Source organism: Copidosoma floridanum, unplaced genomic scaffold, assembly GCF_036245765.1.
Source record: "Copidosoma floridanum isolate Cflo_tuat_1 unplaced genomic scaffold, Cflo_Japanese_pri ptg000049l, whole genome shotgun sequence".
In the NCBI taxonomy this organism is placed as follows: Eukaryota; Metazoa; Arthropoda; class Insecta; order Hymenoptera; family Encyrtidae; genus Copidosoma; species Copidosoma floridanum.
In genome coordinates, this window is record NW_028321926.1 from 264,947 (window position 1) to 278,924 (window position 13,978).

The window sequence follows — 13,978 nt, forward strand, 5'->3', positions numbered from 1 at the left end:
CAGGAGAGAGAGAGAAAAAAGGTCTCTATCAACCGCCGCGAGCAGACAAACAAAAACGCACACACACATGCATAAAACGAGCATCAGCGCAGACTACTTGATTTACAGGGATACCCTTTCCTTACACCTGATCCCCAATATACCGACAGTAGTTAGAGGCGCATGCTGCCATCTGTAGGCTGGCATGAACACGTAGTACATACACACACTTTGAAACAAGCCGCCCGCCTCGAAATATTGGATTTCAACAAATGTTTTTCATCGCCACTTAGCCTAAGTAGTGTGCTTGAAATTTTCTTAAATCTACGCTCTTTGGCAAACATTGAAACAATCCTAATTATAATTACATTGAAATCAACGGTAGAACAATTGGAACATTTTTACTTTGCACTTACCTTATTCTAATGTCGTAGTTACATTTGGATCATCGAGATCGATTGGAAGCAAAACAATTTTTGTTATCGGACGAGTATATTCAGACGTAGTAGTTTTTAGTTTAACGACGCGCACATGGCCATCAGGGCTTGGATAACATTCAATTACTCGCGCTAGATTCCAGTTGGCCGGAGGCAAGTTAGGCTTCCTGAGCAAGACCATATTCCCTACCTTTATCTTAATTTGAGGGAGACGCCAAATGGTGCGATGTTGTAAGGACTGGAGGTAGTCTTGGGACCAATGTTTCCAAAAGGTTTCGACCAACTGTTGCTGGCATTGCCATTGAGACAGTCGATTTTGGCTTATGTCAGTTAAGGAACACTGAGGTACCGCATTTAACGGACCACCTATTAAGAAGTGTCCGGGAGTAAGAGGGTGGAGATCATCTATGTCGTCGTTCAAAGGTTGGAGAGGTCTGGAGTTAAGAATCGCTTCGATTTGACACAAGATAGTAGTTAGACCCTCGTATGTAGGGGTTTGGTCTAGAAGTATTCGTTTGAGATGATTTTTACACTTTCAACCCCGGCTTCCCACAGCCCGCCAAAATGAGGAGCAGCAGGTGGGATAAACTGCCATGTTACGTTATCACGACTGAGAAGTGATTGAAAAGAAGAGCCAGAAGTGACTTTAAGAAACTCCTCTTTTAGAATTCGATCGGCTCCTTGAAAAGTTGTGCCACGATCACTGTGCATAACCCGAGGAATGCCACGCCGTGCGACGAAGCGTTTGTATGCAGCAATGAACGCCGCAGAGGAATAATCTGATACAACTTCTAAATGAATAGCTTTAACGGATAAGCAAATGAACACTGCTATATAGCACGGGTGAGATTTGTTACCTCGACCACCCGTCATGCGAACCTGAAGAGGACCTGCATAATCGACACCGCACTGAATAAACGCACGATCAGGAGGATTTACTCGAGATTTGGGCAAGTCTGACATCAATTGTATTGGAAGTTTAGCTTTAACTTTAGCGCATATCAGGCAATTGTATAGAATCGATTTAATCAGTGGACGTGGGTTCACAATCCAGACAGTTTGACGGGGGGTACTTAGAGTCAATTTCATACCTCCATGCAGACAGCGAATATGCGTGGATCGAATCAAGGCTGATACCAGAGGATGTGCCAAAAGAATGATTGGATGTTGAGAGTCATATGGCAACTGAGACTGGCTCAATCGTCCCCCAACACGGAGCAAACCGGTATTATTATCACAGAACGGATTCAATGAACAGACCTTGCTTTTAGAAGACACACACTGTCCACCTTTTACGTCATGAATTTCAGAGGCTAACGTTTCTTCTTGTACATGTCTAAATAACGCCACCTCTGCATTGAATAACTCTTGTGCGGTAAGATTTAACTCGATAGAAGAACTTTGATTGATAACTGACTGATCATGAGTCAATCTAGACTTCAAGTTTTTGATATACCGTAGTAGATAAGCAGCAACTCGAACCGCCTTTTCCCATGAAGAGAATTTTTAGGCAATTCGTTCTAATGGCAATTCTTGATGCCGAGTTGCATGATGAGTCACAGCCTTTGCTTCACTATCTGCTTCCGTCGAAAGGTCAGGAAAAGTGTTGGGACAAGCATCAGAGGTTAGGTTAAGCCAGTTAGGACCAGTCCACCACAAATCACATCCCACCAAAGTTGCAACTTCGATTCCTCGTGAAGCTAGATCGGCTGGGTTGCTGTCAGTTAGTACATGCCTCCATTTATGATAAGGGAGCAGCTCGTGAACTTCTGCTACCCGATTCGAGACGAATAGTTTCCATGTAGAAGCATGTTTACTCAGCCAAGACAACGTGATGCTTGAGTCAGTCCAACATTGAACTGGGATGTCCTGGAAGATACGGACCTCTTTTAGAGCCTTGATAAGCTGAGCAAGCAACAGTGCAGCTTGGAGTTCCAAGCGATGGATGTTAAGCTGCTTAAGAGGCGCAACTTTGGTTTTTCCCATGATCAAGGAGACAGTTGTACGACCTTTTGAATCTACAGTTCGAAGATACACCACAGCACCATAGGCGTGATTTGATGCATCACAAAATCCATGAAGTTGCGAGCTTGAATTCATGGGGTCGTAGTGATTCCATCGAGGAAGACGAACTTGGGATAGGTCATTTAAAGAATGAAAATAACCTCGCCACTCGGAGGTTAGATCAGAGGGTAAATCATCATCCCAGTGATAATCTCCGAGCTAAAGCTTTTGCATCATGATCTTCCCCTTTATTATGACTGGGGAGATCCAACCTAACGGATCGAACAATTGCGAAAGAAAAGATAACGCTACCCGTTTAGATAACGAATTAGGAGTGCCGAGATGAGCATCAAACCGAAAAGTATCCTGATCCAGATCCCATTAAATCCCTAGAACCTTGACGCCCGAGTCATCGTGTGATAGAGAATCCCACACAAGGCTATGATTTGTTGGATTAATGTCACTGATTAAATTAGGCTGGTTACTCGCCTATTTCCTTAACTCAAGTTGCGTGCGACTTAAGAGCTCAATTACCTCATCCCAAATTCGTATTGCAGAAGAATCGTCATGAGCACCAAAGAGCATATCATCAACGAACGTGTCACGACTAAGTACTGTTGACGCATCAGGAAATTCCGAGCCTTCATCCAGAACTAACTGTTTGATTACTCTAAGAGCGAGATAGGGAGCTGAACGAGTTCCGTATGTAACTGTATTTAATTGGTAGTCTAGTACCAGCTGATCCGTGTTTGAGCGCCACAGAATATGTTGAAAATGTCTATCACGAGAATCGACGAGAATCTGACGATACATTCTTGTTATATCTGCTGTGAAGACTATAGGATATGAACGCCATTGTGAGATGACGACATAAAGATCTGATTGAAGCTTAGGTCCCTTTAGAGTATGATCATTTAATGAAGTACTATTAGAAGTCTTACAAGGAGCATTAAAAACTACTCTTAACTTTGTCGTCTGACTCTGATCTCGGAACACTGAGTGGTGCGGAAGATATACAATGGGAGTAATTTGTAACTCATTTTGCTTTGCCACACTCATATGGCCTAACGATTCATACTCTTGCATAAATTCAGAGTACATTTGTTTGTGGACTGAATTTTTGTTCAGCTTGGACTCACTCCTGATAAGAAGACGCTCTGCGATGTAACGAGACTCCCCTATTTGAATAGGGGGTTGTGGGCGAAAAGGGATACGAACAACGTACCTACCATCTCGATTTCGTGAGTGGCTTTCAACGAAATGAGACTCGCAAAGCTCGTCCTCTGGAGACATAATCGATTTCAAGGGTACACTCTCGGATTCCCAAAACCGCCGAATAGAAGTATTTAAGTTTTCGAGCACCACTGAGTGCATCACCTGCATAGTCTGCTCTGGCGAATTGTTCGAGGGATTGGTCTTACCAAAGACCACCCAACCTAAAACAGTGTCTTGAGCAACCGGCTCATTTAACTTTCCTTTTTTAATATTATTTAATAAGATAGAACCATAAAGATCAACACCTATGAGAAAATGAATGTCGCTACCATCATTGGGATCGTCAGCGAGAGGGAGGTTAGTCAAGTGAGCATAATTTAAAAGAGATATATGTTTATCCGGTACATAAGCAGAAATTTTAGGAATGATCAGCGCTTGAGTTTTGGAGGCGGCAGTGCCTGATTAATTACAAAGAGTCAGGTTCATGGCGCTACATGAAGACCCTGTTGAGACACCACCCAGCCCCTCCAAACTCACTGTCACCTTAAGCCGTTTTGCACCGAGAAGTGATGCAGCCTTTCCTGAGACGAAGGAACACGTTGAACCTTGATCGAGTAAAGCGCGAACTTGAATTTTCCGACCGGTGTCAGCAGTAAGCCACACCTTTGCAGTAGCAAGAATAGTTTTACTAAACCTTAACGGCGGAAGAGAAAGCATAGAGGTTTGAACAAAGTTGAAAAAGACCTGGGTACCTGACCCTTGCTCATTCTGCCCCTTACCATCGACCGTGGAATCACGATGAAGCATTGTGTGGTGGTTTTTATTGCACTTTCTACACAATACTTTGCTCCCACATTCCTTATTTTTATGTCCTTTCGCTAGACAATTCAAACAGAGTTGGAGGGATCGCACATAGTCATAACGTTCAGTCACAGGTACTTCTTTGAATTTTGGACATTGATAAATTTTATGATCTTGACTACAAACATGGCATTGACCATTCGGTTCTGATACAAGATAAAAATTTGCAGCTAGTGTCTTTTGCTTATTGTTTTTGAATTTGGCCTGTGACTGCACGCTGCCTGGGCTTGCTTGAGAGTTCATTGATTTGTTCGATGACTCAGATTGATTGAGAGATTCTAATACCCGTATTCTTTCAACTAAAAATTTATCAAATATATTATATGTAGGGTTGTCTGAGGTAGAAGCAATACTCACCTCCCAATCTCGCTGAGTCTTCGAATCAAGCTTTTCGGTTAATAAATGAATGAGAATGGCGCTATAATGTTCTGTGGGACAACCTAAATTTTGAAGCGCGGAAAAGTTACGTTTAACAACATTTCGTAAATTAAGGAGATTAAACGCAGATTCCTTTTTTAGAGGTTCGAATTTAAAGATTTCAGAAAGATGCGCATTTGTCGCGGCACGCTTATTTGAATAACGATTCTCAAGCAACTCCCATGCAGTATTAAAATTCCCATCCAAAAGTTAAACATTACATATTATTTCATTCGCTTTCCCCTTAACGCATGCTTTAAGAAAATGTAATTTTTCAATATCCCTTAAAACTGAATTAGATTTCACCAGAGCTTAAAAAGAGTCTTGAAATGCAGCCCATTCCGTGAATTTACAGAAAAATTAGGAATGCTCAGCTGCGGTAGTCGAACGTTGACATCTGCTGAAGGTGACCCTCTGTTGGCGATCTGATGCTGGTTGGCAGGAATCGTCGGCTGGGCTGATGCAGCATGCCACCAGATAGCCAGCTGGTCCTTAATGTTGAGATATTCAACTTCGATGGATTCGAACTTGCGTTCCTTGAAATAACTTCTCTGCTGTTGATCAACTCGAGAAGCTAGTGCTTGAATTTCTTTGTTGAGAGCAGTGCATTCGTCCCAGCACTTGCTAACATGGTCTGCTCGATTATGTAGAATCGGCACAATTCGATGGTCTGGATCAAGCATACGAGCTTAAGCGATCGCACGCTGTAACGTTGCTATAGCGACGTCTTGGTCTGTATATAAAGCTTCAAGCCGCACTTGCATTTTTTTTACTTCTTATTCAGTCATTATGAATAAGACTCAAAACTCACGAATTTGCACACAACAACTTTCGCGTTTTCGAAAGGCACTAACTGAGCCAGTGAACGGACAATCGCCACACACGCAATTGGAAATAGTCAATGTTAACAAAGCACAATGAAAAAAACTACGCACGCACGTGTTTTGATATGTATATGTGTATACTGCTTTATCGACGAAAGTTCTCGAACTATCGTGCGATTTCATACACGGCGGCTGGACAAGATGGCGACGTGAAACAAAGGAATGTTCTGAAAGCGTTCACCTACAGCAAAAACGGACACCTATGAGTGTATAAACTCCCGAGAGAGAGAGCGCGAGAGAGAAACGATGAGAAAGGCGAGTTATTTTGACTAACTCCGCCCTTTAACCTTGAATGCCTCAACGTCGGCGACGCACCGACCTCTGAGAAGACGAGACGACAATGTAGCTCCCTTTAACCACTGTCTCTAAGAGGCGGCTGACACTTGCTTACTCTGATACCTACAAGTAAGTCCTTGAAGCTTTATGCACTGCAATCCTGGCAGGATCGCCACTTGTTTGGGATTGAATGTCTTGGAGAGGTAGGCCACTAGGTACTAGTGGGCAGTACACAAAGGAAATCTTGATGTGTGTATAAACTTATAAAACGTATTTATTTATTCATGTCAATATTGAGCACACTACTTTACAAAGAACGTAAAGAGGGGCATTAAACACTTTAGGTATCTACCTCAAATTGAGAATCACACACACAAACACACTGTCGTCGACAAGATGCACGCGCGATTTCATTTCACGAACGTGCGAACAGCTCAACGGGTCTGAGCGAAGAAAGTCAGCGAGCTCATCTCGTGCGAACAAAGCGTCAAAAGTACAGACGCAGGAGAGAGAGAGAAAAAAGGACGCTATCAACCACCGCGAGCAGACAAACAAAAACGCACACACACATGCATTAAACGAGCATCAGCGCAGACTACTCGATCTACAGGGATACCCTTTCCTTACACCCGATCCCCAACATACCGACAGTAGTTAGAGGCGCATGCTGCCATCTGTAGGCTGGCATGAACACGTAGTACGTACACACACTTTGAAACATTCTGTCATTTAAAAAAATCTCTAGACAGTACGTTGTTAACTCTAAAAATACCATGTCGAAATTATTTTCTAAAAAAAAATTATCGATCGTAGAGTAAAGATTTCCTTTGACATTTTTTCGTCAATATAAAAAGTGTTCCTTTATCAGCTTTTCCAAATTTGATACAGTGGTCTTATTTGTTTTAGTCATACTTTCTAATGAAACAATTAACTCGTTCACTATAAATTCCTTACACTTAGTAACTAACGTTGCTACATTTTCGATTTGGCGAAGTCTTTCATTCACACATATGACAGATTGAGCGAGTCCTAAAAATGTACAGTGCTGCATAACAATAGTTGAATCGCACGTTTTTTATTTTTTTCCTATCAGCATCTTCTCTGTCACTGAATTCATTTTTATCAAAAATAACTGATTTCTTTCCGTAAGATGATGTGAATACCAACTCGATATTCCCTATTTGTATGCGATCCATCTGAGTGGATACGAATGCAGTAATACCTTTGCAGTTGATATGATAGCACTTTCACTGTCTCTTGTATTTTCATCAAAATTTATGAAATTGGATTCTGGCTTGTCACTATCACGCGTTAAAAAATATTTTTGTTTCTGTTTGAATAGATCCATTTTACAGATCGATGTAACGTAGTAAAATTTGAATCACTCGTGTTGTTTTACTTCACTTAAAAATTTAAAGAAATACACGTTTGCGAACAGGGTGAACGTTACCTATGCAACCGTCGTTATCGATACCGTGAAGATGACTGACAGTTTAATAGAAAGGTGATACTTTAATGCTCAAATTTTTCATTTCTGCTGCACTCTCCCTCTCAAATTTTTTGTCGATACATGATTTAGAAGGATGTCCTATAGATATTACACCATTTATGTTCATCACGTACACTGCTACGGAAAAACCTGCTAAAACATGCTTGAACGCGAGCTCAAACCTATATTTTGTCTTTCTTTTAGTCATCTGACAAGTATTCGCGAACAAATGTAGGGTTTTTCCTTACTCTTTTTCAAAATATGAAAGAGAGGAAGTGACGACGGTGGAAAATATGCAATTGTCCCTCAGTTGCAACATATTTATTGTCCCTCAGCTACAATAATTTTAATCTTTTTCAAAACATGAAGAACTATAAGAAACAGCGGTGAAAGTGCGTGATTGTCCCCCGGTAGTAATATTTGACGTCATACCTGTAGAGTTTCCCAGGCTATGACTTGAGTGATGGACCTATCTGACTGTGTATACCTTTTACTTTTATCATAATCTCGCTAAAATTGCGACCAAAGGGGGGAAAGTATAGAAGTAGCTAGGGAAGAGAAAAAAACGTAAAAGAAAATCAGTCCTTATCCGACACTCTTAGCCGAATCACATCTTGCTGATACGTTACAATAACTTTCCGAGTTACAATTCGTTCGAGGTCTTCCTCAATTTACTTGAAAGTTAAATACAGTGTATTTCTTGCATTTATTTGAACTTGTTTAAATTTTTGTAACAGTGAGTTTTTACTGTGGCGTTGCTTTAGATTTTTTGGATAGCTACAGAAATTTTTCTTAGTTTTTTTTTTTGCGTTAATAAAAAAGTAAAAAAAAAAAAATAAAAAAAAATAAAAAAAAAAAAAATGGAAGCATCTATGGTCAGTGCTTTATTTGAGGTTATCCGTTGCGTAAAGTGTACACCGACAAGTGGTAACGTGCTACCTACATACTCCGTTAACGAATTAATAGGAGTATTACAGGAGCTTTTTACCATTTACCTGGCGGGGGTGCACGCGGTTGCGTTGTACCCTCTGTATCTAATTTATAGTCCCATAGCCATCCAAGCGGTGGTAGAGTGTCTACCGTCTAACGCTAGGAACATCGGGATGTTGAAGGAAATGTATAAGACGTACGATAAACTTTGTAAGTAATGTATTGTATTGTATTTTTTCAAAGTTTTTTATCTTTACAAATTTTGCATGATCAGTAAAATTAAACGAAATCCTGTTTTAGTTGCCAACATATGTTTTGAAGATTCCGAAATTCTTTCAAACATTGATGGTGCACTTAAGAGAAAGCAGGAGGACCCCTTGGATGATGGTATGCCTGGACCGTTAAGGGCGGGCCTCTCTTACAAGAAGATAAAAATATCTTCAGGTAAATTAAAATCTTTACGTACACGTCTTTTTTCTATCATCCATTTTAACTTTCAAAATTATATTCATTTCAAAGTATTACGTAGAGAGCGAAACTGACCACCAGCAGGAGGAGGTATCCGAACTGATGCTCGGTCCGTCGGGGTTAACTATGATGCGTTACATCCCTGCAGGTAACTAATAAATTTAATATTTGAGTTTCTCAAACACAATGTATAACATTTTAATTATAATTATAACACATTTTTTATTTACAGATAGAGTTGATGGGATTGATAGTGCTTACATCGAACAACAGCAGGAGCAACCCCCTTATCATCAACATGGAAGAGGTGTTGCAAGTGTCGCCGTGCAAACAGAGGATGAACTGGACACGTCAATAGGTACAAAATATATTACTTTGGAAAGCGATGAACAAAAATTTGTAAAATCTTTTAAAACCACTTGTCGCGCGATAAAATTTAAAATTACCAACCCTTCCGATGCAGCGAATACTTTAGATTTGATCAAGAACGCTTTTCAAGAATTTATAACTGTTATTAAAAAAAATTACTCTAGTAATTATCTTGTAGGGATAGATTTGCACTCAGACGCGTTGACTGAGGGATCAGCGGGTATCTATTACAAACTTATTGATCAAATAAATTTTCAAGACATCTGGGGTCTATGCGAAAAAATTGAACAAAGCAAACGAATAATCGACATCGCGAAAACTTTAGAAGTTGAGGTTACATACGTCAAACTCCCTCAAGGGTGGGGTGCACAGGAAGATATTATAAATAGTTTGAGTAAAAAAGGCGTCTTAGTGATAAATAATAGAGATTATCTATGTTTAGCTAGGGCTCTTGTATGTGGTAAAGTTTTGACTGTGAAAAATTGTTCGTCAGATTGGTCCCAACAATGGAAAAGAATTAAAACCGAAAATAAACAAAAGTCGAAAGCTATTAAATAAATGCAAGAGTGTGACATTGAAATAAATAACAAACAAGGGTATAGATATGTAGAGTTTTCGAAATTTCAGCGATATTTTGAACAACATAATATATGTATTCGGATATTTGAATATGAGTCTTTTGGTGATGACACAGCTCTTATATACGATGGTGCTAATGACGGAGCAGTTTATTGCACATCATTTATAAACATCATGTATTATGAGGACATAGGGCATTATAATTTAATTAAAAATTTATTAACCGTAAGATCAATGTATTTATGTGCAACATGCAATAAAAATTACAAGCGTGTGGGTGAGAATGTTTGTAAATCGGTTTGCCCTGCCTGCAATGGGTCACCAAATTGTAGTAACACCTACGATACGTTAAAAAAATCTTGCACTGATTGTAAGAGGGAATTTTACGGAGATCAATGTTATAACTATCATAAGATAAAAGGGTCATTTGCGCGTACAAAAAATCACAAAAGAGCGACAAGAAGCATCTGCGATGTAGTTAAAATTTGTAATTCATGTGCCAAGCTCATAAACTTAGCTAAAGGTAAGCATGAATACGGAGAAAAATATTGCAAAGAGTGTAAAAGCGTTAATAAGTTTAATACGCTTTGTAGTATGCAACCTATTACGTTAAAGAATAATTTAAATGCTTAAAAAAATTGTTTTATTTTTTACGACTTTGAAACGCGACAAGATAAAGAATTACATGATACAGTCAACACGTGTGTACACATACCGATCCTTTGCGTGCTGCAAGTACGATGCGATGCGTGTATAGATGAGATAGGAGAAAATCCCCACGCGATTTGTCCCTTCTGTGGTATTAAACAGATTGTTTTCGAGGGTAAAGAGTGTCTAAAAAATTTTGTTGATTTTGCAGTAAGATTTGAAAGTAAAACTTTCGCTTCATTTATCTGTATAGCTCATAACTCTAAGGCTTTTGCGCAAAGGCGATCGCGCAAAGTTTTTAGAATGGTACTATAAAGTAACTTCAGACGTAAACGCGCAGTTTGACTTTAAAAAAGAACTTGTTGAGTATTGTGTGCTAGATGTTAAAATATTACGTGAAGCTTGCACGGCTTTTCGAAAAATTTGTATACAATGTTTTCAAATACTATGAAAACAAGTTTTAAAATAAAAGAATACGGTTACGAAGTGATTGAGATGTGGGAGCATGATTTTGACAAACTTATAAAAAATAATAACGAATATTTAGACTATATAAAAAATCACCCAATCGCGGAAATCTGCAGTATAAACCCTCGAGATGCTTTTTACGGTGGTCGTACAGGGAATATTGTCACACATTATACGATTAAAAATAATAAAAGGATAAAATATTTGGACGTTTGCTCACTATACCCTTAAATTTGTAAGACAGGCACGTTTCCACTTAAACATCCGAAAATTTATACTGGAAATGACTGTTTAGAATTATCAGGAAAAAACTTTGAAAATTTTCAAGAGAAAGTCGAAGGTTTAGTAAAATGCACAATTTTACCGCCGCGAAATTTATTTCACCCTATACTTCCAACAAAAATGAATAGTAGTTTACTTTTTGGATTGTGTCGCACGTGTATGGTAACATCTTCTCAAGAAAAATGTCAACACGATTCAGTGTCAGATAGGGCTTTATCCGGTACATGGGTATCCGTCGAAATAAAGAAATCTCTAGAACTAGGGTATAAATTATTAAAAATTAATGTTATTTGGCAATATGAAGTTGCTAAATACGATCAGACTTCTCAAAGTGGTGGTTTATTCACAGAGTATATAGACACTTTTTTAAAAATTAAGCAAGAAGCAAGTAGGTGGCCCAGTACGGTTAAGACGGAAGAAGATAAATTAGAATATATCAATAATTATGAACATAAAGAAGGTATTAAATTAGACATCTGTAACATTAAAAAAAATTCGGGTCTGCGTTCTGTAGCAAAATTATGTTTAAATTCGTTTTGGGGGAAATTCGGTCAAAGGGGAAATTTACCTCAAACTTGTATAGTTAATGATTATAAAGAGTTACTAAAGATATTATGCGATAGTGAGAAGTATGTACAAAATTGTCTACCGGTGAATGATAGTGTTATGTATGTAACGTGGCGATATAAAGAGGAAGTGGCGCTTTCCTCTTCATGTACAAACGTTGCTGTAGCTGCATATACTACAGCTCAAGCACGTTTCAAACTTTACTCATACTTGGAAAAACTCGATAAAAGAGTTTTGTATTATGATACAGACTTAGTAATATTTACAAGTAATAATGAAAATGTCAGTGAATATCAACCACCTACCTGTTTGTTATAAGGACAGTTAACAGATGAATTAGAGGTGTATGGTGAGGGATCGTATACAGAGACCTTTGTTTCAGGAGGTCCTAAATTTTATGCGTACCGTATGCGTACAGCTGCTGGGGGGTTTCATGATGTATGCAAAGTCAAGGGTATTGAATTAAATTACGAAAATTCATTAGAAAGAAATTTTGATTCTATTGTAACTATGGTTGATCGATGGAATGAGAATAATGTTGAATCAGATAACACAATAAAAATTTAAAATATGATGATTAGAAAGTCCGACATACATGAAGTGGTAACGCGTAGTGAAGAAAAAACATGTGCGATAGTTTTAAAACTAGTTGCGGTTAAGTTAAGCGGCGGTTTATTTCGGAAACCTTATCGTATCCTTTTGGTTATCAGAAAAAATAAAATGAAATGAATAAATTATTTTTGTTATAGATACAGTACGCGCAATCAAAAAAGTCTGTGCTGACGGAAATTGTGATTGCCATCAGTACTGTTGTCGTGTGCCAACGTGCAAGTATTATCCACCCTATAAATCCTCTTTAAAAGGATTAGCATGGCACTCCCTTTTACATACACTTGTTAAACTCAAAGCAGATGGAGAAGTTAAAGCGTATCACGCAATGTACGAAAATCTATTAAAGCTTGATTTTATTGAGATGACCTTTGAATATGTAAGAGTGTTGGGGTATTTTAACGAGTCGAGCGTCATATGGAGGCTTCAAAAACCCGTTGAAAATTTGGAACCCAACGATCAGTTAAATACTGTACCGTACAATAGACTAGTAGATGCGCATATTTTTTTAAATATTAGAACAGCAGAACTCTTACATCTAATCGATACAAATCGAATTATAAGAATTCATTTTCATAAGGTTAGACATTTGGATGAAGAGCAACGTGATGACGGTGTGATTTATAAATGTTGCAACGGTCATTTGATAATAAGAACATATTATAACCGATGGATTGACGTAGTTAAACATAGACGTAGACTAAGATTATTGGAAAATGAATTCTTAAAAATTGTTTCTATGTATACGAAAATTACTTGATTAAACTAATTTTATACTTTGATTTGTTTGTTATAGATCTCATGCGTACTATTTAAACATACTACTCTTCATCGAAATGTTCATGTTTTGAAAATGTTTGTAAATTTCCTGAATGTATTCGTTTTCCAACTTTTCGCTAGACGTTGCAAGGCTTGTCGTGGCACTCATTATTTCATACGTTGATAGAATTAAAAAATAAAAAGCAGATATCCGCTTATAGACAATTGTATCAAAAAATGTACATCATGAAAACAGTTTCGGATATCATTTTTCATGTAAAATTTATAGGCTATTTTTAAGCATCGAGTATTATTAATTATCATGACTCTACAGAATATAACGACAATTTTCAAGAATTTGAGAACATTAAAATTGCTGAAATTTTATTTATAATAAATACAAATAAAATAACAGATATTTATATAATAGCAATACAAGATGACAATTGTCTAAATGACTGGTGTGCGTCTGTTGGTAAGCACTTGTAAAACACAAATACAAAATATATTGTAATAATGATTTTTTTAAAATTATTAATAAATAGAGTTCTTCCCAACATGAATGTGAAACCTTTTTTGATTTTTCCCTCATCATATATTTTCTTATAAAATTTTGATATTCAATATATATTATATACTAACGCTGTGGAAGAAAAATGATGATGGTTATAGTTGTGAAAGGTGAGTCACTTGCTTCTTTTATCTCTTTTACTCATCTCTTTTACTCATAGCATGAT

General features: G+C 37.9%; 1 protein-coding gene across 1 annotated transcript; it reads right to left on the reverse strand.

The window, feature by feature from the left end:
- Positions 1 to 917: 917 nt before the first annotated feature.
- Positions 918 to 4,402, reverse strand: LOC149373053 (uncharacterized). Its single transcript, XM_089597987.1, has 5 exons — positions 4,380 to 4,402; positions 4,196 to 4,329; positions 2,955 to 4,093; positions 1,977 to 2,639; positions 918 to 1,901 (listed from the first exon to the last, which is right to left on the reverse strand). The coding sequence occupies exons 1-5, from the start codon at positions 4,400 to 4,402 to the stop codon at positions 918 to 920; spliced, it is 2,943 nt and encodes a 980-aa protein (XP_089454113.1).
- Positions 4,403 to 13,978: the final 9,576 nt, after the last annotated feature.

What these genes read in the sequence shown, in the direction of transcription:
- LOC149373053 (XM_089597987.1), bottom strand. Translation starts at nt 4,402, where the DNA reads ATGAGCAAGGGTCAGGTACCCAG. An exon ending in AAAGGCTGCATCACTTCTCG is followed by an intron (nt 4,094 to 4,195) that starts GTGCAAAACGGC and finishes GTAATTAATCAG; the next exon opens with GCACTGCCGCCTCCAAAACT. An exon ending in CAGATAGTGAAGCAAAGGCT is followed by an intron (nt 1,902 to 1,976) that starts GTGACTCATCAT and finishes TCATGGGAAAAG; the next exon opens with GCGGTTCGAGTTGCTGCTTA.